Genomic DNA, 26,571 nt, shown 5'->3' on the forward strand with positions numbered 1-26,571 from the left:
AGGAATCAGAATGTAGTTTCTGAGTGCAGAGGAAGGAAGGCTGTTTCACACTCTGAGGGTGGAGTAGTAACCAGGTAGACATACCACCTGGCTTTGGCTGCCCCCCTATAAGATATGGACTGATAGCTCTACTCCCTAGTCACACCCTTTCCTGGCCTAAGTTGGTCAGCCAGGAGATTGGTCCCTGAGAAAGGTCTGGCAAAACCCCACTTAGGCCATTTCTGGAAATGGCACAAGAAAGGACAGTGGCAGTTTCTGTGGACTCTTTTATATCAGATTCTGCTTGAATTCTTAGCCCTGTGTCCCAGAGTCCTGTATGAAAGGAGGCTGTAAGGTCTTTGAAAATGGTTTCTATAAGGCAGAAGGAAGTTATTCCCTTTCTTATCTCTGAAGGCTGTGGCATGGCTGAGGGTGGGGAAGGGAGGAAGGAGGGAGTATGTGTTGGGAAGTGGACAGGCCCCAGAAGTGGCTAAAAGTGTTGCTCTCCCATCCAGGCCCAGGGTCCAGCATTTATGGCCATTTTCTTTTCAAGGTACCAGAAGGGTTGGGGCTGGTTCCAGAAACCTGTAGTCAGGTATAGGTGGACCTGCCACACCCTTCATACACACTAGTCCACATAGTTAGGTCCTGGCTAGAAAAATTGCTCTGCCCCCAGCTCTGCTTTCAAGGTAGGTACTGGGGTTTTGGAAATTGACTTTAGCCGCCTCTTCTGGGCCTCGTCCTCTGGAAGCCTTCAGTGTTGGAGGGGAAGGAAATTGCTGGGTAGACCTTGTACTCTTCCCTTGATCCTGTCCAGCTCTGGCCTTGGACAGGCCCTAGTGTCTGGTATGCTCTCATCATGCCTGTAGTCTCTCCTGTCTCTAGCCTGTGTCTCTACCTTCTTTCTCACCCTGCACTGCCCATCTCTACTGCTGTGTTTGGGGCTTAAGCAACCTGCCTGGATGAGGCAAGAGGGTGGAACAGCCAGTTGCATTTACCTGGCTCAGGCAGGCTGCATCTGCTGGTCATATCCACCACTCACAGGTGATACTTTCCCCAGGCTTAGAGTAGATGGGGTACTGGTGATGCTTTGAGTTCTGTCTTTAGGAAGCTAGACTGTGTCATTGAAGCTCCCTTTTCCTTTAGTTCACTGGCAGTCAAGATCTGGGGCCACCAAGTCTGCAAGGCCTGAGACTGATGAGAATTCTGAATTCTGTGTATGGGAGGCACTTAGGTCAGATGAAGTCTGAGAAGGGGTGAGGGAGTAGGATTTCCTAGGATTGACCTCCTCAACAGGGGCAAGAGAATATGGGCTGGGCTGATGCTTTCTGAAGGTTCAGGCTGTGCCCTATCCCAATTTACCCTATAGTTACTTTCTGCCAGGTAGAGCCCAAATCTTTGCTCTGCAGCAGGTTTACTGTGGGACTATTCTGAAAAGGCAAACCCCTCTCTGCCTACTCAATCTGCTCATGGAAGATGTTGAGGTGAGGTATGAGAGGAGAGGGTTTTGAATTCACCCTTCTGTGCATACCTGTGTATGACACTAGATGTGTTACTTGGCTTCTCTGAGTCTGTCTCCTGAGCTATCAGATTGAGATGAAAGAATCTCTATCTTAGGGTTTCCTTTTTTGTTGTTGTTCATTTGTATGTTTTGGTGTTGGGAACTGAACACAGGGCTTCTTGCACATTAAGCACATGCTCTACTATTGAGCTATACCCCTAGCCCAGAGTTTTTGTCTTTGTGGGGACTAAATGATGAGGATAAGTCCCAATACCTGGCCCCAAATAGGTGCATAGCACCCTTGACATTTATCCCTGCCTCTCAGAGCTTTGTAGGCAGAGCCTTTGTACCTTTAGGAATCCTGCCTACCTCCTGCAGGTTGCCTGAGCTGTGTGAGGAAACAGTGCAGGGAAAGGTCATTGTGCAGCCTGTTCCTAGCCAGAGCCTAATTCTCAGACTTCCAAATGGAAGTGGGTTGTGTAGTGCAACTCTGGAGATGGTCTGCTTAGATTTGAATTTTAACACTAACACTGTTTTGCTGTATGACCTTTATTGAGTGGCTTGGGGCAGGGTTGGGTCTCAGGGGCAGGGTTGGTAATAGCATGTACCACACATGGCTGTTTGGATTTGATGATTTTATATGTGGAAGGCAGCAGCTGGGGCAAAATGGTGAAGCATTGTTAGGTATCAGCTGTTGTTAGAAGTATGCTTCTTAGAGGGGCTGTTTCTGAAAGAATTCTATGTGGGAACTCAAGAAGCCCCAGAACCCCCTCTTTGAAAGTTGACATCTTGCTGAATCCTCCCTTCTGTCCAAGCCTAAAGTATGTGGGTCCTGACTTCTGGCCTGGCTGACTTCATTAGCCCATGTGCTGAATGGTGCTTGCCTTAGTGTGCCTGGGCACTAGCTGCTCAGGTAAGTTGAACACACAAGGCTTAGTGTGTTGACTTGCAGCATCCATGACAATGAAAGAGGCCTACTGTCTAACTTGTGTAATGGGCAGGTGTTGCTGTTGTGTTACCCCGGGAGTACCAGTGCAAGTGAAGGGCACTGCCTCTACTTTTTCCTTTACCTTGGGTGGAACACTCTGAGTTAGGTGGGCTGGCATAGGAGGGATTAAGGAAGCCCTCTGGGCCTGGGCCTGGCAGATGTGGCAGCTGCCCTGATTGATTGTACAGATTGTGGACCTAGATCTGTCCATTTCTACTGAGGCTAGCTAACACCATTTCTCTTTTCTGGATCCTGGAAGAAGTTTATCTTATCTGGTTCTTATACTCAGTGACTTTCTGAGGTGACTTTCTTCATTGGCCTTACAACATGGGGTCATAGGGACCTGTGAGACCACTAGAATGGGTTGTAGTGCCAGCCTTAGAACCAACTCAGACCTGGAAGCTTGAGGTTTCAGACAGACTGCCCTATTCTCACATTCCTGGGGCTCAGGAGACTGCACAGCCCAAAGGAGATGCATTGGGGCCTAACATGCCCTTGTCTCTTTCCTGGTATTCTTACTTTGAGGGCGGATCCTGGGTTGGCTTTCTTTTTCTCAAAGTGGTGATGGATTTGACCATTGCCCTCTTTCCCTGGTGTGGTTCTTGACTGGTACATTTCTGGTCAAGCTGTTCTTCTGTGCACAGGTGCCCAAATAAATGGCTTATATGGGGAAGAAAGGGAGCATGCAGATGGGAGTCCCAGACCTTTATCCTAGGGTTAGTTGCAAATAAGGGTGTTTCATTGAACCAAGGTGGATGAGGTCTCTTGTCATCAGGAAATAGGCCCTTGGCGACCTTAGTAAGCAATTTTCTTGGAGGTGTACCTGGACTTTCCTGGGAGTCTGGGAAGCTTTTCTCTGTTACTGGACTATCCTTGCCACTCCCTGGATTATTTTAGGGCCTGTCCTCTCTTCCTTGCTCTTTCCCAACTCCAGCTTGGCATAGGGCTGCTTAGCAGATGGTGGGCTTGCTGAGGGATTGCCTGTACTGCAACCAGCCACTGACTGGGGACTGGGAGAGCATAAGAAATGTCCTAACTTATGGAATTAAGAGATTGTTCAAGCAGGAAGGGAGGCCCTGTGCCCTAGACACCTCCAGGATCCTGGGAGCTCTGTCTCTATTGTTTACCTCTCTTCATAGTGGCAGAAGCTCTTCATTTTCTTCAGGTAGAAGGAAAGGAGGCTTGATTATTGTGCACAGCTTATATGTGCAGCAGTGTGCATGTATGTACCATCATTGAGCATACCCAAGGGACTTTCTGTGTATTCAGGGATACTGGAGCTTTCTGCTTTGAGACCTGGAGTGTGGTGGGGAAAGATGGGGAGGCCTCATTATAATGTAGCTCAAGACCTGCTTCCTTGGTAGGTATTTGGGATCAGAGGAGGGGTAGCTTGGTGGGGAGCAACAGAAGGCTTCAGGGGGGAGGGTTGAGTCTTATAAAATGGATGGGAGTTTTCCAGGCAGAAGGGACTCTGGAATAGGGTGAGGAGGGATGTTTTGGGCAGAGGAAGTAGCATATAAGAAGGCGGGAAGCATGGGAGGACGTGGAATGTTTGACTGCAAATACTTTCTTGTGGCTGTGTATAGGGGTGTGGCAGGAGAAGAGGATGGCAAGGCAGGCTAGGCCAGAGCCTGGATCTGTTCCTCCCTCTACCACCTAGATACTCAGTGGGTGCTTGCCCATCTAGGTTCAGTCCCTTTCTTGGGTCTGGTGCAGCAGAAGGAATGTGAGATGAATGTGTAGACAAGTCCAGGCAGTATTGTATGGGCCACTCTAAAAGAACATGCTGGACTTGGGGGTTTGGTTTCATTTTAGAGGTAAACTGGGAGCCATTGAGAGACTCCAGTCAGGGTTATCTTGTATGTGTGTTCTTGTGCCTTTGGGATACTGAAGAAGGTGTTGAGCTGGGCGTTCCATGATTTCCTGATTCCAGGAAAGACCCAGGACCCGGTTAAAGAGTAGAGAGCAAGTAACCTTCCACTCATTCATTTCTCCCTCTAACCTATATTGGATGTTTCTTTTGCATGACATTAGGATATGCAAGTAGGCTTTGTGGCAGGTACAGCCCTTTAGTTTGTTAGTGGAGGCCTGTCAGCAGAGGCCTGTAGAGAATGCCTGTGGGAACCTCCTGCCCATCGGGCTATTTGCAAGTCTTAGGGTGTGAGTGGGACAAGTGCACCATCTAGAGACAAGAGGTGGTACTGCAGCAGTCTCCTATGCCTCTTGCCTGGGTAGAGTGGAAGGGGCTCCAGACCAAGAGAAGTGACTTGCTATAAGTAGATTTGATAATGGGCAAGAGAATTTACAGTAAAATATTGAGTAAAGTATTTGGAAGAGGAGACAGTGCTAACAAGCTACCCTAAAAGGATCCCTAAGAGGATGAGCCTTTGAACCAGTGGGTTCTGTAGGGATTGTATATTCAGAAGTTAGAGTGGATAAGCATTCTAGGCCAAGGGACAGTTGTTGGGATGATATTATAGCTCTGAATAAACAATCAAAGTTATGGAGTACTTGGTGAATACTGGGCCTAGGCTAAGGCCTTATGAAGTGTTTCCTTTAATATGATAGGTCTATATGTAGATATCAAGGAACTGAGGTTCTAAGAGATTACAGGATTCAGGATTCACACCTTGGCCATCTTCTCTCTAGCTGTGGTTCTTTTTTTTTTTAAATAGAATTTTAATATTTATTTTTTAGTTTTCGGAGGACACAACATCTTTGTATGTGGTGCTGAGGATCGAACCCGGGCCGCACGCATGCTAGGCGAGCCCGCTACCGCTTGAGCCACATCCCCAGCCCTCTAGCTGTGGTTCTGACCACTGCACCATATTGCCTGTCACCGATGCTGTGAGCCAGGCTTGATACCATAGGATTCAAGGGGACAGTAAGGGAATTAGAGCCACATAACTGTGTGATATTCTAGAGATGATATCCTGGAATAGGTGCCCAAGTTCCAGGCAGAGCATGATTCTAAGACAGGGCTGGGTTGACCAGAGTAGAGGAGGTAGATCAGGGCTGAGAAAGCCCTAGAGGATTGCTGACAGGGCTTATAAAGGGCTGTAATGGGAGGGTAGAGGCAGTCAGGTAATGACCTCACAGTTGTGGGAATGTGGGTTGAGGAGGAGGGTAAGTGGAGATAGAGGAAATGACTTGCTTGAATTTAGGGGTCAGTAAGCTCTGGGTATGGGGAGAAAGGAGCCTTTAGATTTATCAAAACCCAGAATTGAAAATTCAAGAACTGTGATGAGTGTCCTGGATTCAGGAACATGAACCCATGGGGGCCCAGCCTGAAAGCTGGTACTGACTTAAATGACAGGAAAGTGGACATGGGAAACAAATAGCAGGAGGTGAGATAGACTGAGGCTTCCTGGTGCTAGAAGAAGTGCATACTAGCCTTGAAAGCTCTGGGTCAGTCCTAGAAAGTGTTGGAGGCTCACATAAGAACTATGTGAGCCTCTCTGTCCATCTGGCTAGGGCTTTTGAGTGCCAGGAAAGGAGTATAGGAGGGACAGAGAGAGAGAAGGATAGGAAGTGTGGACACTAGAGGCCAAGAGACTTGGAGGGAACCAGAATTCTGGGGCTTAATCAGGGAGGGACTTGGAAAGTGGAATAGGTCCCAGGATGGGGCATAGATTTGAAGAGAAGGTCTGGATGCCCTAGTGTTAGTGGCTGGTTCTACCTGTGCACCTGGAAGAAGATTCCCTTACAGATTTTTTATCTGCTACTCAGAGTTCAGTGTGATCCTACTTCCTGCAGAGTACTTTTCACAGTCCCTCCTCAACTAGATGCCAGGTCCCCAGTCTGGCCTGTAACCTGCATGAGTACCTGTGTACACACACATACTTGCTTTCCTGGGACATGGCCAGGAAAGCAAGCTGTGGGCTCTTCAGTTCTGCTCCCTTGCCTGCCATAATTTCTCTGCCATTGAAGCTTGCTTCTATAGGTAATGGGAGAGAAACATGCTAATTGGGCTGTGCTGGATCCAAACTTCAGGATCAATGGACTATAGTCCTGCTAGAACCCTACAATTGGGGGCTGATGGAAGGTCACATCAAAAAGATGGGAGTGCCCTCTGAATCATGCTGTTGATGGGCCATTTTGAGGATGGCTCTCTGTCCTTCGTTCTCTTGGGGTACAAAAACCAAGTCTGATTCCTCACTATGACCCTTAGGTCTCCAATATGGGGCATAGCATATTTGTTGAAGGAGTAAATGAAGGGTGGAAGAGAGTCTTGCAGCAGGATGCATAGGTGGGCCTTGGTTGGGTTTTAGCAGGAAAATGGCTAGCTTTATTCTAGTACCAGGGGCTTTGTGGCCTTTGGAAGCAGTTGGTTCTCCCAGGCCTAAGCTGGCACAGACCCGGGAGACAGGAGGTCTGAGGGTCTCCTTTCTTTGCCCAACTCTGACCCCCTGGTCTGCCTCCACAGGTGCCCCCTGAGAAGTGTCGCTGTGCAGTAGGCAGCATCCTGAGTGAGGGCGAAGTGTCTCCCTCCCCTGAGCTCATCCAGCTTTACCAGAAATTTGGCTTCAAGATATTCTCCTTTCCAGCACCTAGCCATGTGGTGACAGCCACTTTTCCTTACACAACCTCCCTGTCCATCTGGCTGGCTACCCGCCGTGTCCATCCTGCCTTGGACACCTACATCAAGGTGAGACACACTGGTATGTGTTTGCGAGGCGGGCATCAGCCAGATCCCTTGGGTGGGCATGGGAAGGACTGCCCAGGATGGGAGGAAGAGGTGGTTTGGGAAGAACAACACCCTAGGGTTCCATGAGAGCAGGTGCCTGTGAGACTAGGAAGATGGGCAGAGGCTATTGTCATCTTTTCAGATGCCTAAGAACTTATAGGGACCTGAACATCTCCCAGGAGATAGTCAGTTTGGCTCTGGTTTGACAACATGTCTCTAGTGTTCATCCTGTACTCTGGGCTCAGATGGATGGACAGGTCCACTCTGTCCTGATTCTACTGGAGGCCTACTGAGCAAGGCCCTGAGATCTCCAGTGGCTGGGCAGACCCAGGTTCTCATTTTTTGCTCTGGCCCTGCCTCTCTCTCTCTCTCTCTTTTTTAGTTGTAAATGGACACAATATCTTTCATTTTATGTATTTATTTTTATGAGGATAGAACCCAGGGTCTCACACGTGCTAGGCGAGCACTCTGCACTGAGCCACAACCCAAGCCCTGACCTTGACTCTTTATGACCTTATGCACCTGCTCCCTAAGCTCAGGACTGGGGCAGCAATAGCAAACCTCTCTCCTTCATTTCCTGATTTGGAAAGGAAGCAATGCCAGCAGCCTAGCCTGTGTGGAGAAAGGAGGAAAGCCAACCACAAGGAAACCTGACAGAGCTCTCTAAGTCAACAGAGTTCTTAAAAACTTGCCCTTTGTCCATTCTTGCTCCTATAACTTTTTTATAAGTTTAGGTGCTGGCAATATGATCTCAGTTTGGGCTTGGAAAAGATTGTTTAATCATTCATTTGACTTGTTTATTGAGTGTCTATATGCTTAATACTGTGTAGGTCACCATATGAAAAATTGGCGTATGGAATGGGCACTTATGGTGAGGTGATTAAGTTAGGTAATTAATGTCAGACAAAAATGGGATACACACTAGGAAACAACAGGTTGGGAAGGTCAGGGGACCCACAAGGTCAGGTACAGCTTCTCTGTGAAGGTCATCTCAAGGCAGAGTCCTACAAGAGCCTTTGGAGAGGAGTTAAGAACATTCTGGGGAGAGCAGGGTAAGGAGCAGGATCTAATGCATTGGGGAGCCATGTCTGTACAAGGTGGGCAGGATGGGACTGGATCATGGGTCAGGGTTGGTTGGACATGCTCAGAGGGCTATCATAAATCCCAGAGTGAATGATAGCTACTTGGACTGGGCCAGTGGCTATAGAGATGTGGACCAACATTGTGTTTGCTCATCTGTTTTGTGGTAGAAATGGTGGACTTGGGATGGGCTAGCTGTTTGGAAAAGTGGCAGTGTCACAGAGGGCATTGCTTCCCTTTGGCATGGTCAGGTGGGTAAGTGTATAGTGATGCTTTCCATTGAGATGTGGGGACCTGGCCTTGGGGAAAACTGGCTCTGTGGGTGTGTCAGTGGAGCTGCCTAGCAGACTTATTGGTGGGGATGTGGAGAAGGCTAAGTGATGGTGATGTGTGTAGAGTTTGGAGTTGAGAGAGGCCTGGGCTGGAGAATATAGGGACATAAGCATATTAATGGTATTTGATTTGGTAGGCTGCTGTGTGCCTCTTTGTTTCTGTAGGGCCAGAGGGCAGTGGATAGCCTGTGGCAACAAGGGCTGTATAAAGGGCATGGCCACTGTGGCTAGGGTCAGGGAACAGGATAAGAGAGTCAGCAGGAGTGAGAACTTGGCAGATTTGGGGGAACCTTGTGACTTTGTTCTCCAGAACAGCTTGGAACAGGAATAGGGTATTAGTGATGGAAATGGGAGCTTAGACAGATCCTAGGTAAAGAGGTGCAAAAGTCTGATGTCAGGGCTGGGGAGTGAATAGATAAGGCCCCAGGTCACTGGCTGTGGTCTTGGTGGTCAAGGACAGACTGAAGAAGAAACAGTGGTAGGCAGACTTGTAAACAGGCAGACTGTCTGGGTTGTCCGTGGTATTGTAGTGTTGTGGTGGTAGGATGGAGGCCTGGAGAGGATTAAGGCAAATTTCTTCATGAGCTTGAGAGTGATGCCCAGAGAGTACTGGGAAGGATATGGTTTCTGGGGCTGAAGTTGGACTAGAAGTGCAGAAATAGGGTGACAGTGAGTGTGGGAAGGAAGACATCAATCAGTGCTTTAGGCCTGTTCACATGCCACCTGAGGATGTCATGTCTTTCTTTTTTCATTCAGGGAGATCTGGTGTGTGGTGTCTCTGGTCCTGTCTGTGCCATCCTCAACTTCAGGGGCTAATCTTGAGGAGCAGCCCTAGGAAGAGACTCCCTGGGTTCCAGACCTCAGAACAGGGTGTGTGGCATGTGGTGTGGTGGCGAGCAACTCAGCCACCAAAGCCTTTTCCCAGCGTTAGGGATTTATTTTTAGACACCTTTGTCCAAATTTCCCGGCCTCTGACAGCTTCACACGTTGCCTGGTTTTGACGTCACCTCTTTGATGAAAGCCCTTCCTCCTTCCTCCCCCTCCTGTGGGAGCCTGTCAGCTGTGCTCCGGGATCCATTCTCCTGTTGTGGGGGCTGGGACAAGGAAGCAGGGGTATTAGGGAGAGCAGAGGGCTTCTAGAGATGTCTGGAAGGCTTATTTATGTGGGCATTGCCAGTGGGATAGTGAGAGAGAGGCCAGGCTGCCCACTGAGGAGGCATAGCCCAAGGTCCTCTTTTTGTATTGGTGCTCCTGTGTTTAGTCTGACCTTGTGGCCTGGGGAACTAAGCTGGGGGAGAGATGAGGAAGGAGTTGCCTCTCTTTGCTGGTTATAGCCTACAGTCAGTAGAGACTGGCCTTTTATCTCTTTTAGCCCAGGAGACAGCAATAATAGAGTATAAGGCTGCCTCCCATCTCTGCCTTCTCCATTGCCCTGTGGTCAGAGAAAGGAGGCTACCAATGATACTCTGGATGCTTCTGACTCTCCCAGTGCTGACAGCTGACTGCCTTTAACTGTGGGTGCATAGACACACCCCTTTCTCTCTGGCTCTGGGATTGCTTTGAAAGTTCTTCAGATGGAATGACAGCAGCCATCAGCATTCTGTTTGAGGATGGGGAAGGAGGCCAGGAACCCTGCTACTAGAAGAGGAAGGAGGTCTTGGCAAGCTCACCTTGCCTCTCTAGAGGTGAATGAGTCTCAGAGATCTTTGGGTCCAAAAGGTGAAGAGCAGTTGCAATCCTGGCAATTGCAGATGTGCTTGAGCCTTGGGACAAGATTGGTCTCATGGGGTAGCAAGGGACATGGGGGTCACTGTGAAGAGCCAAAAGAACAGCATTTGTCAGGCCCTTCTGGAAATTCTTGAAGGGATGTCTAGATCCCAGCTTTGTAATCTGAGAGACAACTTTTGGCTCTCTGGCCAACCTTGCTCAGTTCTGGAGCTTGGCAGACTGAGCTATAGAAGCTGGAACCTTGCCTTTCTTCACATAAGCTACCGGACACTCCCAAGCTGAGCACTCTAGAATAGTGTGTGTGAGGGGTCCCTAGATACTGTGTGACCATTATTGTATGTGGAAGATGCCCCAGCTTGGTTAGACTGCTCCACTGGAGTCCAAGGAGGTGGATTTTAGGGCAGGAAACCACTCACTGAGTCCCAGGAAGGTGGCATCTTCTAGCAGCTATAGGAGGGAACTGAGCTTCATTGAAAGTGCAAACCTGCTGAAGAGCTGGGACCTACATATTATCCCAGAGTGGGTAAATGCCCCCAAATTCACCTTTTTTAATTTTTAAACATATTTCTATAGCATTTTGTTTTATTATAGAAATAGTGTTAACAATTGTCCAGGGAAGAGTTTGGACACATGGAGCAGACCAAAATTGAATGATTAACTAGGAATCCCACAAATGGGATTGTGTGTAAAAGGCCCCTAGTGTGGTACTTGGCTCATGGATGGCTGTAGCAGTTGGTAGGGGGACACTGAGAATGTCAAACTGGTCCAGCTAAGTCCCTAATGCCTGACTCCCCTCCTGGCAAGGTCCAGAATCTTTTCTATAAATCCCCTTCTCCAGGGTCTCTGATTTCTGAGAGTTCTCAGGGAAGAGTCCTTGTAAAATAGCTTGAGAAACTTTGAAGTTTAGGGAGACAGGGCATTAATTTGGTGGTTGATTAATTGGGGTAGGCAGGCCCTGAATTCAGACTTGGCTTTCTCCATAGAATTGTAGAAAAGGGTTGCTGGAGGAATTGCCAAAGGGGTGTGGTTTGCTCATGAGGGGAACCTGGTGGCTGAGTTCTGGGACAGCTGGTTTGACTTGAGTTGTCCTGCTAGGGATTTAAAAGAGGAGGGGGGCCCAGACTCCCACCCAGAAGATTCTGAGATGGGAGTCTAGAGATTGTGCTGAGATGCTCTGTGGCTGGCATGCTGAGGTGTGGCCTGCACTAGGACCCTTCCCTGCTTCAATTGGAGTAACTCTGCCTTAGGTCCTACAATCCAGATAATGCTTTGGGATTTTGTTTGGAAAAGGGCTTTTAAGTCTTAGTGGGCTTAAAAGAGAGTTGTACCACCAGGAAGATGCTCTCCACCCTGTTAGCTGCATGCTTCTTTGGGATATGGAGGATGCTGCAGCAGCTATAGTGCAAATGGAGCTGGGAGGCATTAGGCCCATCCTTGCACAGATTGGGACTCCCAAAAGAAACAATTCTTTCTGGGAGAGCCTCACTCTGGGTAAAGGCTGGATCTGAAGGGAAGCTTAGGGTAGCTACAAGCTGGGGTTCTCTGGGGTGAAGGTGACTGAACTCCCAGTGGTGGGTGATAGCATGGTAGTGTCTTGGGACAACAAAGTGGAAACCAGAAGCAGAGGCCTTAGCAAGGTGCTTGCAGAAAAGAGTAAGCTAGATGAGCTATGGACTAGGAGGAATCTCGCAGTATACTGGTCAGAACCTGAGTTCTCACTGGGCTCAGAATCCTGTGCTTGTTTCCTCTTAGCTTACCTTGGTGACTCTGAGCGAGTCAGTGGGTAGGGGAACCTTGGTGGCTGAGTTCTGGGACAGCTGGTTTGACTTGGGTTGTCCTGCTAGGGACATGCCAGAACCAGATCACCAGTGGAGGACAGCAGGGTGCTTGCAGTGGGGACGTAGGTAAAGGAGCCCCATGGGAAATTTGAAATCTGTGGTCATTTCTCTCTGTTTACCACTTTTGCCAGCCAACATGGAAGAGTATCAAGCTTTATTTTAATAAGGGAGGATGGGTTGAGAATATAGCTCAGTGATAGTGTGTGCTTAGCACACACAAGACCAGTCATTTCTCAGCACCCCCTCCCCACCAAAAAAAGTTGGGGAATGTGCTCTTGGCACCTTAGCTCAGGCTCTTGAGTCTTCCTTTGTCTGGCATTGTTCTGGGCATAGGATCCAGTAAAAAGCTCCAAATCAAAACCAGCATCCCCATTGTTTTGCAAATGGAAAGGCAAAGGACTAGAGTGGGGAGGTTTCCTAAGGTCAAGGATGAAGCAATGGCTGAAACCAGACTGGGTGGCTGGGGTTTTTCTTATTGGCTACTTGCCTTTTGACCCTCTGCCCTGTGTGTGAATATGACTCAAACCAAGAAGCAGAGGACTTATCATGAATTTGGGATATACTTGAGGCATGTCAGGATGGGCCTGGGATTGACAGTAACATGGCCCAGCAACTTCTTGACCCTCTGTCTCCAGCCCTTGTAGTCAGGGTTGGAGGCTGAGGCTGCCGGTCTCTCTGCCTATTTGCCCAGCAGGCACTCATTAAGGGTGACTTTGCAGCTGCTTCAGGCACAGGAAGCAGCTGCTACAGCCACCTTGTTGGACCTCATGTCCTCATCCTCAGTAAGGTAGAGACTGCTCTATTCCCAGGGTTCCCTCACTGGGTCAGTAGCCATAGCCACCATTTGCTAATTGGCCTGCTCTAGCACTGTCAGGACACTGTCAGCTTAGAGTGGGGCTTAGAGTGTCAAGCCTCAGAACTCCTTCCCGTCTTTCCTAGCCAGAGCTTAGCCATGCCTGAGGAGGGATGGGTAAGGGAAGGGATGGAATCACTGGGAAAGGCAGAACAACTATTGTAGGGGGGGTGACATTTGGGCTGAATCTAGAAGGATGGGCAGCATTCTCTAGGTGCAGTGGCAGATCAGGCAGAGGTACTGGCATTTAGTGAGACTGGAAGGACAAGGAGGAGCAAGAATCTGGGCCCAAGATATTAGGCTGTGTTCTCCAGGTACTAGGGAGCACTGATGGTATCTGAACAGATAAGTGACAGTGTCTAGTCTGGGCTTCTGCGCAGAACTCTTGAGACTGGAAATGGGAAGAAAGAGCTTGAGGCCATAGCCAAACTTTGAATTAGGGAAATATTCTTAGCTGAGAATAGTTGTGACCCTTCACTCCCAGATATACCCAAACCAAGAGGAGACTCTCCCACCATACCGGGCTTGGCTCCCCTATACACCTTAGGGAATTCCTCCTGAAGGTTGGGGAATGGAAGTACCTACAAGAGGCCAGGCCTCTCCCCTCTGCTGGTCTAGGTACTGGAACCTACTCCACGGCCTCTGGCTTCATGCCTCCTGCTTCCCCTCCTCCAGGATTGAAAGCACAAAGCCAGCCTTTGCTGGGGTGGCGTGGGAGCCACCACTCTCAAAATATCAGCTTGGATATTGTAGCTTGGCAGCCCTGCAGGACCCTGGAGGCTGAGGCTTATCTAGATGGTGCTGTGGGGTTGGGCCATCACCAATCCAGAGGGAGCTACCTTTCCTAGGCAGATGAGACTCATAAATGAAGAATTCTGTTGTTCTTCTCCAGAGAGTTTGGGATTCATTCCTGGGAGAGGAGGAAGGGATTCTGAAGAAGGAACTTGGCCTGCAGAGAACTACTCTGCCCTTTAGCAGAGCCTTCAGATATGGAGAGGTGAACTGTTTCCTTACATACATAGGAATCCTAAGGCTTTAAGACTGGAAGAACTTCCCTGAGGGAGAGAGAAGAGTTCAAAGTGCCAGTTAAAAACTGGAAAATTCAAGTCCTTCTCCTTCCTTCCCTCCCTTTTGCCCTGTCTCCTCTCCATCTCACTTGTCTACTTGTCCTTTCCCTCTGGCATTTTCTGACTCTTCTGCCTCCCAGGTGCTTGACTTCATGGCTCCATCTGCCCTGAGCAGCCTTCCTGCTGCTGGATAATCAGTCAGCGACATTTTCCATCAGCTTGTGAGCTGGACAGAGCTCAAAGTCCTTGACTGCACAAACACTATAAAGGGCCACTGGATGGGTGGGCTGTGGAACCTAAAGTGGGAGGACATCATCTAGGAGGGACCCCCCCCCATTTGAAATGGAGAGCCATGGAATCCTGGGGCTGATCAACCTAGAAGTCTTACTCCCATGGTTCTAAGCCCTCTGGTCCTATTCCATAAGGGCCCAAGAAGGCCAGAGCAGGGCTGAGCTGGGGTTGTATATGGCCATCTGGGCCCTGGGGAAAAGAAACACTAGGCATGGCTGAAGATCTGGGGCTTCACAGTCCATTAGGGCATTAGGATACATAAGGACTTATGTTCCATGTGCCTATTTAGAGGGAATCATCCTTTTACTGCTCCTTGGTGCCCCAGCCCACCCCATGCTTGACTGATGCCAGGGCCCCCCTCCAAGAGCCTCCTGGGAAGCCAGGACCTGAGCAGCACCAGGGAGATGAACAGAAGTGTAAATTGTGTGGCGAGCTGCCGGCTCTGAGGTGAAAATGAAAAGTCTTCAGATAGCAGCAGCAGCAGGCACAGCAGGCTGGGGTGCCAGGCACTGCGCTTGCCTCCCACTGGCTGTGTCACACCTCCCCCTCTGCATCCTTCACCAGGCTCCAGCCTAGGCCTGGCCCTAACTGCCTGGCTCCTTTGCCATCCTGTGCCACTCAAGGGGCTCCCAGACTCCCTCCACCTCCCCCTGGGTTAGACCTGATATCAACAGGGAATTGATCTCTTCATCTCTTCTTCTTCTTCTTCTTCTTTTTTTTTAAAATATTTTTTTTAGTTGTAGTTGGACACAAGAACTTTATTTTATTTATTTATTTTTATGTGGTGCTGAGGATCAAACCCAGCTCCTCACATGGACTAGGCAAGTACTCTACCGCTGAGCCACAAGCCTAGCCCCTCTTCATCTCTTCTTGCTCCCATTATGTTTTGCAGTTAACTGACTAGTGCACAGGAAAATGAGCCATGCTTTGGTTGCCTTTTGACTTAATGTTTATGGTAGTTCCACTGTTGTTTCTTTTGAGTTTTCTAAGTACACAATTTTCTTGTCTTTAAATAATGGTGTTTTTATTAAGCTTTTCCAGTTCTTTACTTTTGAGATTATTTATTCTAATCCCTTTATTTCATAGTTGGGAAGATTGAGGCCCAGAGGGAAGCCACCCATTTGACAATAGCTAGGCCAAGGTTCTGGGCTTCTGCCTGGGGCTCTGTATGCTATTTCCTGCCCTCTGTTTTCCTTTCCTGGCAGTCTCTCTTGCTTCCTCTCTCCTTTGCTTGCGTTTTCAGAGATTTAGGCCTTCCAGCTATGAGGGAAAAGGGGAGGGAGAGGGTACTCACTAGCCCTTCTGCAGGCTCTCCCTGCTGACATGAAGTGCCCCAACAGCACCCCACAGACAAGGCTAGGTTCTGGGCCAGAGACTTAGGAGGCCTGGTGGGGATGAGAGGGAGACAGGGAGAGGGAAGTTGACAGAAGTTCCTGGGCAGAATAATAACAACATGCTGCTTTCTAGCCAAAACTCCCTGCTGTACCTCCCCCAAGCACTCTTCACATGCAGTGCAGACCGGCTGCCTGAGGGGCCTCCAGGGTCTGAGCCCCCACTTGCAGGGACCGCTGTGTGCAGGCGGGTTCATGTCTGTGTCTGTGTAATTAAAAATGTGTATGCATCACTTCACCCAGTGAGGAGATGCCACCACCTTGGGTGGGATGCAACAGCTGCTTGCTGATGTGTGGCCGCTTGGCTGTCCAGCCTGGTAGGGAGGGGTTGGTAGGACTGGGCAGCAAAGTGCAAAGAGAAAGCCCAGGTCCTCTTGCTCCAGTGAGGCAGGAGGTAAGGGGCCATGATGGAATAGGGATACATCCTGTGGACCTCACCCTTTTCTAGACCTAGAGCGCATGTAGATGTGTGACCTAGTCCTTGGCCTGCACAAAGTGACACCTCCTTTTGGGCATTTTTTCTACCCAGCTATGAGTAAAACCAGCTCCTGGGCAGCCTGGGAGTAGCATCCATTTTCAGCCTCTAACCTGGCCCTGACCTCTTCTATTTTATATCCCCTATCTTCTTCATACCCATAGCTGAAGCCTGGGCACAGGGTGATGTTCTGAGAGCAGAACACAAAATGAGGATAGTTCAGCTCCTCAGTCTTACCTCCTTCCTTCCTTTCTCTGAATTCACAGAAAGACCTTCCAGGGGAGGTACTGTGGTTCCTGACGGGGGATGGGGAGGGGAACCTCAGCTTGTCATACTAGTCTAGTCTTTTTTGGGAACCCTGACCTGAGTACTCCCCCCCCCCCCCCGTGTCCTGGAGATGAGGTCAGGCTGCTGTGAGGAGTGTGTGATGTGTTCCTAAAGTGACTGAGGCAGTGGTACCATGGCAGCTTTGTGTGAGATGGTGAGTTGCTTTTTCCCTTGTCTGCCTGTATTCCTGGGTAGATAGTCAATGTTGGTACAAGGTGGGTTGGTGACAAGGGATGTGCTGATGGCTGTCATATAGAACTCCCTGCTTTGTGGGTGATATTCCAGATACTTCTTTTGTTTGTGTTTGTGGAAGACCCAGGTGAGAGGAAAGACTGGAGGTATGTCTTTCCTGAATCCAGTTTGTAGCCATTCCTGGTGAGATTTTGGCATGATTCTTTCTGTTAGGTGGAAAGGGCTGTGAATGTTGCATCTCTCCCTATCTTGGAAGAGGACCTGAGAGTCCCATTAATCTATGTGCTTGAGTGAGTTCTTTTGGGTTGTGGGTTTGTTAGATGGCCAGTGGGGTCTAAGTGGCCAGAAGCAGGTTCCCCTGTTCTGGCAATGCTTCCATGTGGCTCTGGCTATCTGGGCTGTGGAAGGGGTATGCCAGGACAGGGAAGACTTCAGGCCCATCCAGGCTCCTTTACCCAGTATTACTAGCCCAGTGTGGCATTGAGCTGATGTCCTTGGCCATTGGCAGTCTGCTCTCCAAGGGCTCCCTGGGGCTAGCTGAGGAAGAGGCAGCTGGCCTTGCCTTCCTCTGATGGTTTTCCAATATTTACCTGCTTGTAGACATGCTGCCTGGACCCTAGTCCTGCTGTGTAGCAAGAACCTGAGAACCAGCCCATGGCCACCCTCTCTTCCCCCTGAGGTTACACCTGGCTGGGAGGAAAAAGGCTTGTCCTCTCTGCCTGATTACTCAGGGACAGGGCATATGGCAAGTCCTGCCCTCTTGCTCTTTATCCCCAGTCTTCACTAGACTTATTCCTGCTTAGAGGGCAAAGCACAGAGGGGAGGAGGTTCTCCAAGGAAGAGGACTTCAAGGGCAATGATAAGTCCCATAAGTCCCTTCCCTGCTTGTGGGCTGAGGTTGGAAGTTTGACTCTGCCTTCTTCCTGCCCCTTCTCCTCTGCCCCTGAGTCTGAATTTTGACAGGACCTGGTATGTCCTGGGGTTGAGCAGTCAATGGGATATTTTTTTAATATTTATTTTTTAGTGGTATTTGGTTACAATACCCTTTTATTTATTTATTTTTATGTGGTGCTGAGGATCAAACCCAAGACTTCGCACATGCGAGGTGAGTGCTCCACTGCTGAGCCACAACCCCAGCCCCAGTCAATGGGGCTTCCCTCTATTAAGGAGGGCCAGGGACCCCTAGGCAGCAGCAGTTAGGATCAGGCTGGATTTGAGTTTGAGGCAGGGCTGGGCAACTGGTGCTCCCTGTGTAGGAGGCTGCAAGGGGGTAGGGATGGGCAGAGTAGCTGGGCTACAGCTTTTTCTTCATCCTCTGTCTCCCCCGTTCCTCTGTTCTCCCCTATGGCTTTGAGATGAAGGCGACGGAAAGGATGGAGGATGCGGTTTCCATGGCAACAGGGCTGTCCATAGCCAGGCAACTTCAGAGCAGGGCTCTCTGGAGGAGGCAGATGTGCAGAGCAGCCGCAGAGCTGCCTCCTGCCTGCCAACGAGGGGGCTGGCAGAGCAGGTGGCATAGGGTGGCTGCCTGGTCCTGCCCATCCTGATGCCCAGTCTAGAAGAGAGAGTGGAAAGATCACTACTCTCTTTTTTCTGTTACTTCTAAGCTCCTCCAGAAAGGAAGCTAGGGAGGTAGCCTGAGTACCAGCAGGGTTTGGGGGTAGGGGTTGCATCTCCATTGTCCCTAATCTCTGAATAGACACAAGCTTTAGTCTCTGGGAACGTCCCCCAAAGCCAACTCTCAGTAGCTCTTGAGGTGGCCAGTGGCCACTCTGCTACTGCTCTTTGGACCCTTTGAATGCCCAAAGCATGAGGATGGAGGTGAAGGTCATGCCTTGACTAGATTTGGAGACCCCTTTTTTCCCCCCTCTGACAACTAAGGAAGGACCCAGACCTCCTTCAGGAAGCCTCCTTGGCCCTGACCTCAGCAACTTGACCCAGTTTGTTGAGTTGGACTCAGGTTTGGCAGTGGGCCCTCCTGATGTGCAGGCATTAGAGAGAGCCTAGAGCCTGGTAGCTCCATTTCCTGATGTTGTGTTCTTGGAAGCTTCTTCTTGAGGACTGGGCTGCAAGTGGGCTTGTGGGAGGGTGGAGAAACAAGGGCAGCCATCAAAAAAGGCAAAGACAGGGGTCAGCTCGTGGACTCATGAGGTGGAAGAGGCCTGGAGAGTCACCAGGTTGACAAAAAGATTGGATTCAAACATGAAAACTAATGACTTTCTTTTACTGACCTTGGAAGCATCAGGGCCAGGGTGTTTCCCTCTGAAGTTGGACACATGGAAACAGGATGAAACGCTTTGCTGGGTCACCTATGGAGTTTGAAGATGAGCTGCACCTGACCTCGGTGGGCCGTCCTTCTCCCATGTGACCTCCTAGGTGCACCATTCTTCTAGCAGGTGCTGAGGGTCCTCGCTAGATACACCTTTTCAGGCTTATTCCTTCTCCCCTTTTCTTTCCATGGACTCTCTTTACCCTTCTTTACTGGCTTTAATTGCAAGAGATTCCTCAACCCTCAGGTTGGCCAGGAAGGCGGACAAGTGGAATCCTGGAGTGGCTTTTCCCTGCCAGGCGATAAGTCTCTCATTACCATTAAGTGGAAGGCTCATTTCAGAGCTCGTGGTGAGAGCTGGCTGGTGCTATAAATAGCCGTGTTGTGAAGGTTGGCGGGTGAGCAGTGACAGGGCAAGGGCCTCACAGTTATCTTGGTGGGTAATTGCACTCCAGCACAGGAAAGGGGGGCGGGCTCAAGAGCGATAGACACTTGACCCCTGTTCTGATTGTTCCTGCCTGTCTCAGAGCAGCTCTGGCATTTTGTCTGCTGGCTTCCTCACACTTGGGGATGGGGAACATTGGGGTCTGTGTCCAGGCATAGGGCAGCAGGGTGCCTGTTAGAACTTCGGGCCCTGGAAGCTGATACTTCACCTCATTGGTTAATGTTCATTGCTAGACTCACGTGTCCTGCCCATCTGTCTGCCTCCTGTACCTTGTCCGAAACCCTGGGCCCATGGGTGAGGATGTTTGGGAACCATATTTGAAAGTCTCAGAGGTTTACTTAAATCTAGGAGGGGAAAGGGAGTGGAAAGCAGGGTCCATGGGAATATGTCTGCAGTCAGGGGTCCAAGGCCCTAGTGTCATCTGATATATCTGGGTCTGTTAGCATTGCTTAGGATAGAGAGGATGTCAGGGGCAGAGGGTTCTAGGATGGAAAGTGTGATGGGTTACATTTTGACTTGGGTACCTGGGGTTCTAGTTCATGGCATCTCAGTGCTGGGTAGTTTAGGTGTGCTAAGTTTCATGGTTGTATGAGTCCATCCTTTTGGTCCCAGATATACATAGAACTAGTAGTGTCAGACTCTTAGGTTTTTTTCCTTAGATTGCTGCATGCTAGAGAATGGGGCCTTGCTCTTAGGGAGGTCTGCATGTGTCTCCCTCATGAAACTTAGAAGAGATTGGGGGAAGATACAGCCAGCAATAAACAGTTCCTAGGGCCACCGTGGGACAAAGTGAGTCAGGGGCCCTGTAGTGCTCATTCTACCTTTTCTAACTGGTTAGGAACGTAAGCTGTGTGCCCACCCTCGTCTGGAGATCTACCATCAAGACCAGATCCATTTCGTGTGCCCACTGGCACGGCAAGGTGACTTCTATGTGCCAGAAGTGAAGGAGACAGAGCGGAAATGCCGGGGGCTTGTAGAAGCCAGCGATGCCCAGGTGGATGGCACAGGTATAGAAGGTAGGGGAATAAGGGTGGGGTCCTGCCTGGAGCCACTGTTCTGGATATCTAGGGGCATGGTTGAGAAGGCTATTTCTTCTGGGATGGCACTGTTGGTGTCAGGCTATGCTTGGCAGAGGTAGGAAGACATATGCCTACCCCCAGAACCCACATTCAGAGTGCCTGTTTCCAGACATGTGGATCTATGTGCATGTAGATTCACACATATTCCCCTGACAACACAAAGACCCTGTCTGGATTCCCTTCACATGCAACAGGAGTACCTTTGGAAACACAGATCACTGACAGATGGATGTTCATGGGAGGGGGCTGAGGCTACTCAGGAAAAGAGTCACTTGGGTGGGGCTCAACAGGAAGTAAGATTGGCACTGGATCTGGAAGGTAAGGAGGTGAACAAAGTGTTCTCCTGTCCCCCAGTATGGGGCCCCATCCAGAGCCAACTGCTTTCTCCCTGCTCCTGCTGCTAGAGCCTGCTCACATACCTGCTGGCAGCAATAATACCCCAGGTCCAGGTGAGCAGGCTGCTTGCCTGTTCCCAGCCTACCCCTCCACCATGACCTTTCATGACAAGTAGGAAAGGGGCCTGTTGGTTAACTTCCCAACGATCTTTGGCCATCCTGGTGGAGCCTTGTGTGACTCTGGAAGTCCATGATTTCTAGGAGTGATGCAGGGCTGTGGGGAGAGAGACTATCTTTTTCCTCTCTAGGAGAGTTTGCCTATTCAGTCTTAAATAGCCAAGGTCACCCTAGAGACACATGTGTTGGAGGGGGCTAAAAGGGAAGGGTACTAGGAAACAATCTATGCTCCCTAGGGGCTTGTGTCCAACACAGTTAACTTCATCTGCCACTTAATTACCTCCATGGGGTACTGCTCCCTTCGGCCTAGTAGTACCCAGCAGACACTCTTCAGTGCCCCTACTGTGGGCATAGGACATGGTACAAAGTCATCAGGCCAAGGCAGTCCCCAGGGCAGGAAGGAGGAGGACCTTGACCTTCCCTGCAACCTTCCTCTGCTCCCTGACTTCCCCCTCCTTGGCCCACCCATCCAGCTTCCTTCCCTCCCAAACACTGCCTGCCAGGGGGTGTTAAAGGACTGCTTGGCACCTGCTACAGCTGGCTGCAGCCGCAGCAATCACACTTCCCAGCTCTTTGGTCTGCCCGCCCACTCCCTGGTGTGGGGGCTGAGGGTCTGCCCACTTCTGACGGCCTGTCCTGACACTCAGGGCGGACTCTAGGCGTTCACCCACCAGGTGCATGCCACTTAACACAGCAGTGTGTAGTTGGTGCATGGTGGGTGCCTGACCACCCAAGGCTTGGCCTGTCCCTGCTGCTTCCCTGCCGCTGCCCCATCTTGGGCTGGGAGGTGAAAGGGGGTGATTAGCTGCCTTGTGCCTGTTATTACATTGATGTATTATTTAGCTCCAGAGAGGCAATGAATATTTGATTTACTTGCACTGACTGTGGGCAGAGGAAGGAGGGACTGGGGTGAAAGTTTTAGCTTCCATGCCCTGACCAGCAGTCCTTGGGATTTAGGTGCTGTCCTGCCTTGCCTGGCAGTCTTTCCCCAAGGACACAGACTTAAGACACTGTGGGTGGGCCTTGGTGGGGCTATAAGGATACCACTCCCCTGCATTACACCTCTTTGTCCTGAAGTCTCCTATGTTCCCAGAGGCTATCTTAATCCCAGCATGCTGAGCCCAGGGCAGAAGAAGGTACCCCTGAGCCCCTTCCTCTGATCACCCCTAGCCTAGGAGTGGGGAGGGAGAAGGCATCCGACTGGGAAGCAGGCAGGTCCTTGTATCTCTGGGTCTCAAGAGAACTAGTGGGTGGATGGGCTGACAGAATTTGACAGTAATGGAGCCAGGAAGGAAATATCCCCCTTGTGCCTTTCAGGCTTGCAGCCCCTGGGGCACTGATCATCATTTAAGGAGTGAGTGAGGAGCTGGAGTTCTGTCCCAGGGTCAGAAGGAACCACCCATAACTCAAGGCTCAGCCTGGGCTCCCACTCCACTGTGCTCACATTGCCTCCATGCTGGGAGCCATGCCAGGGATCCCAGCAAGAGAAGGGGCCATGGGCTGGTGGTCTGGCACTTCCAAGGCTTACTGCACATCTGCCAGTAGGGCTGAAAGGGAGTCTTCTGGGGGCCAAGTAGATTGGGGGAGCAGGCTCCCAGTCCCAGTTGAAGTTCAGAGACAGCTCCAGGCCAGTCCAAATGCCAATTAGTTCCCAGTTGTGCCCTGTTCACCTCTCTATCGAGAGATAGGAACTGGGGTTGCCTTCCTATACCTTACCTTCTCTGATGTTCGACAGCTGCCCCCCTTCCCCTCACATAGGAAGGGTGTCATATCAGTCTTCTCCCAAACTGGATTCCTGCACAGTGTGCCTGAACTCCTTGTTCCTCCTTGCCATCCCCCAACTGCATTTAGTGATTCTGATCTGGGAAGATGAACTGAGGGGTTGCTTCTGGACAGGGCAGATGAAGAGCCACTTACTTGGAGGATGTGTTGGATGTGCAAGAGCCAGTTATGGGGGACTTGGGCCATCAGCCAGCTCAGCACTGTTTTGAGGTTCCCCAGCCACCAGCAAAAGGGCTCTCATAGCCCTTTTTGCTAACTTGTAACAGAAGTAGTACTAAAAGTTTGTGGATAAGGTGGGGTAGGTGAGGGTTCTTCTGGGTTGACCCAGGCACAGCAGGAGAAAGTCCTTAAATAAGCTTTATCCCTGCACCCTCCTTCTTTGCAATGTGTTTCTCAAGATTTTTCTATCCATATCACTTAGCCTTCTCAAGTGGGGATGCAGTGAGGCCAGGGGTAGGGGCCAGCTGATTTCTTGGTTACAGCTGCTCCTTGGGGAGGCCTGCATGGGGGTGGAGGCTGGAGAGTAGACCTCTTGGTCCATTCTTCCATCCTCTTGCCTTATGGGCAGTGTTCTGTAGCCGACTGGACAAACTTCTCTCCAGACCTGAAATGAGAGGTGAAGGGGATAATACTTGGGTCTCTTTGTTCTATACTCAGTTCTTCACCCTAGGGCTGAGTGGCTCTTAATGGATGAAGGGGTGGAGGGTAGCAGGCTTTGTGGGAGTGCAGGGAGCTGAGGCTAATTCAGGGAAAGGAGAGGAGTAAATAGCCAGCTGCTCCCCTCTCCCATTCCCTCCCTCCCTTCTCTCTCCCTTAGTCTTGTCAGTACAGCCCCAGTTAGGGCAGAGGGCAGCTAGAATGGGCCTCCTGAGCCAGGATGGCTATATAATTTACGAGGGGACTGTGCACACTGAGTTGCTGAGCTGGTGCAAGTCCCTGCCCCTGTCCCTAGAGAAGTGAGTTGTGGGGGATGGTGGTGGTCTTGGCTAATCTATGCTCCCTTGTCCTGGCCCTAGGAGCTGACACAATGAGTGACATGAGTTCTGTAAGCCTGGAGGTGGGCCCTGGCAGCCGGGAGACTTCAGCCATCACGCTGTCCCCTGGGGCAAGCAGCCGTGGCTGGGATGATGGTGATAACCGGAGTGAGCACAGCTACAGCGAGTCCGGTGCCAGTGGCTCATCCTTTGAGGAGCTGGATCTGGAGGGCGAGGGGCCCTTGGGGGAACCACGATTGGGCCCTGAGGCCAAGCCTCTGGGTCTGTTCCGGGAGCCTACTACCCCTGAGAAAGATGAGGAGTAACTTGCATCCTGCACCCTCCTGTGGGTACTGTTGCTAAGGAACTGAGCAGATTGTCCAACCCTCTTCCTTCTTCACCTCTCCAGCCCAGACTATGGCTGGGGATGCCTGGGGGACCTGACTTCTACCCCAGGCCTCTAGTTATGCCTTCTCCTCACTGCCCTTTTGATTCCCAGGGCCAGAGGAGATAGGGACTGTTACCTGCACCAGACTCTTGGGCTGCCACCCCTGTTGTCTTTTTTCAGATTCATATTAGAGCGCTTCCAGAACCCAAAATAAAGCAAATGATTTTCTTGTTTCACCTGTATTTGGACTGTGTGTTTGTTAGTTCTATATTGGGGAGATAGGCTAGGAGTAGGCAGGAGCTTCCCAAACCCAAGAGGAAAGAACCCTGGAGTTGGTGAGGAGAATATTGAAGGTTTTCACTCCTTGCTCTGTGGCCCCAGAGGACAGTCACCCCTGCATTGCAATAGCCCTAGGAGCTTCCCAGGCTGCTAAAGAGCAGAACAAGGGGTGTGAGAGCCAAGCAGAGAGTCCTTCAGGGCTCCAGATTGGAGAGCTTGAATTCTGCCTTTGTTTGCTTCCAAAGGAGGCCTTTGTGTCTGTCTTGAGTGTGCCTGTGCTCATGCTGGGACCTTCCCAGCAGGTGAGGCTGTCCCTGCTGTGACTGCCAGTGCCTTTGAACCTGGGTATGTTCATGGACATGAACATGGTGGTGTTCCTGGGTGAGGCTGTGCCCAAGTAAGCATCAAAAAGGATGTGATTGTGGCTGGGCATGACTGTATATGTATGGATGACTATGTAGCTATGTGTGTGTGGTGCTTTGTTTTGTGTGTTTACCAGTATGTGGTTGCATTATAGGCATGTGTGAGGCTAGCTGGCTGGAAGCATCTTTGGGGGGCTTAGTCTATATACAGTTCTCTCTATGTGGCTATGTGTGTTCATCTGTGCATGCATGGTTATGTGTTCATGTGTAAAGCTATATGTTTTATTATGTATCATTGTATAAAGCTGTGGATTAGTGCAACTGTAAGCTCTTATTACAACTATGTTTGTGGGCATATCTATGTGCATAGCTATTTGTATGTGTCCATATGTATGTCCTGCTAAGGCTATGTGTGTGGCTATGTCATTGTGTATATATGTAGCTGTGTCCACTAGTACTGTGTGGGAGCATTGCATTTGCTTTTGGATATTATCTACATATACAGCTTTATATTATGGCTGCACTGACCTTTACAGTTACGTGTGCGGCCAGGTCCACTTGTACAGTTGTGTGTGTAAGGCTATGTATATGTATCCAGTTGGAAGTGGTGGCCACACAGCTGTGTGTTACCATGTGTCTGTGCTGCAGTGGGACAGTACAGCTCACTTGCTGAAGGCCATGTGATGGACTTCTTGGGCTGCTGTTTGTAGCCATATCTGTATAAAGTCCTTTGTCTTTTGTGGGGCTCTTTTGGTGAGTTGCCTGGATGTGTGGCTGGGATTGCTGTGCAGTTTCTTTTACCTTAGTACCCTCCTGCTGTCAGCTTCTCTGCTACATGAACCCAGCCCATTGCTTACTTACCCCAGGGAGCAGTCTCTCGGAGCCAGCTAGAGGGTAAAGGCAGCCGGTGGCAGAGCCAGAGCTGGAAGACAGCATGTCTGTCTCTCCAGCTTCTTCTGACAGCTCTGAACCCTTATCCCACTGCCCATTAGTGATCTCATTTGCATTTGGGTTTGGGTTTGATGTCTGTTTTCTTTCAAATCTGTGTTATTTCCAGAGCAGTGGGGCATTAGGTTTGGGTGTGCAGGGAAATAGTTGTTCTTGTGATCCCCTCCTATATGCCATACATACATATTGTGGGGGTGGGGGTGTGCTTAAGGGACCTGGGTAGACATTTTCATCAGCACATAGCTGACCTTACTTCCACTGACACCTGTGGAAGAAAGGGCAGTTGCCAAAGGTGTGTGTAGGGTTGCGTGTCCCTTAGAACTTGTTAATGTATGTACATGTTTGGGGTAGATAACACAGGCTCTGGACCTAGATCTAGGTACAGCCTTTTCCCCAAATCCTTCAGCATAGCCAGGCACTACAACTTATCCACCACCCCTACCCAGGGGCATCCTTCCCCATCCTGCTGGGGGAGGGAAGAGTCAAGAGCATCTTCTTAGAGCTGTCCTCCCTCTGCTTGGGCTCCAGCTCTGGCTTCCTCCTACGCAGCCAGTTCCAGAAGTCTTTCCTCAGCCCCCTCCCCTCGCAGATCCCCCTGCTAGCCCTAGCAGATTCCTCAGGGTTGACCTTAGTCCCTGGTCCTGAAGGCCCCGCCCCCCACAGTATCTCTTAGCCATAAATGCCCTTTGTGCATAGAAGTGGAGGGGAGGGGTAGCAGCTGTAAAGGTCATCTGCAGGAAGGAAGGGGTGGCCCCATCCTCTGACCTGCCCCTCCCCACTTGTCTTCCTCTTAGTTATTCAGGC

At 50.2% G+C, this 26,571-nt stretch overlaps 1 protein-coding gene across 5 annotated transcripts in view; it reads left to right on the forward strand.

Annotated features, from left to right (window-relative positions):
- Nucleotides 1-24,414, forward strand: part of Tex264 (testis expressed 264, ER-phagy receptor) — a 31,414-nt gene extending 7,000 nt beyond the window's left edge. For 4 of the 5 annotated variants that reach the window (XM_026383839.2, XM_026383842.2, XM_026383841.2 and 1 more), the window contains 3 exons: nucleotides 6,895-7,116; nucleotides 20,282-20,459; nucleotides 23,833-24,414. In XM_026383839.2, coding sequence (XP_026239624.1) covers nucleotides 6,895-7,116; nucleotides 20,282-20,459; nucleotides 23,833-24,116 — 684 coding nt within the window. In that variant the 3' untranslated portion in view covers nucleotides 24,117-24,414. The remainder of the gene's footprint in view (nucleotides 1-6,894; nucleotides 7,117-20,281; nucleotides 20,460-23,832) is intronic. The other variant, XM_026383843.2, reaches the window with a different exon arrangement.
- The last annotated feature ends 2,157 nt before the right edge of the window (nucleotides 24,415-26,571 follow it).

This window comes from Urocitellus parryii, chromosome 2, assembly GCF_045843805.1.
Source record: "Urocitellus parryii isolate mUroPar1 chromosome 2, mUroPar1.hap1, whole genome shotgun sequence".
In the NCBI taxonomy this organism is placed as follows: Eukaryota; Metazoa; Chordata; class Mammalia; order Rodentia; family Sciuridae; genus Urocitellus; species Urocitellus parryii.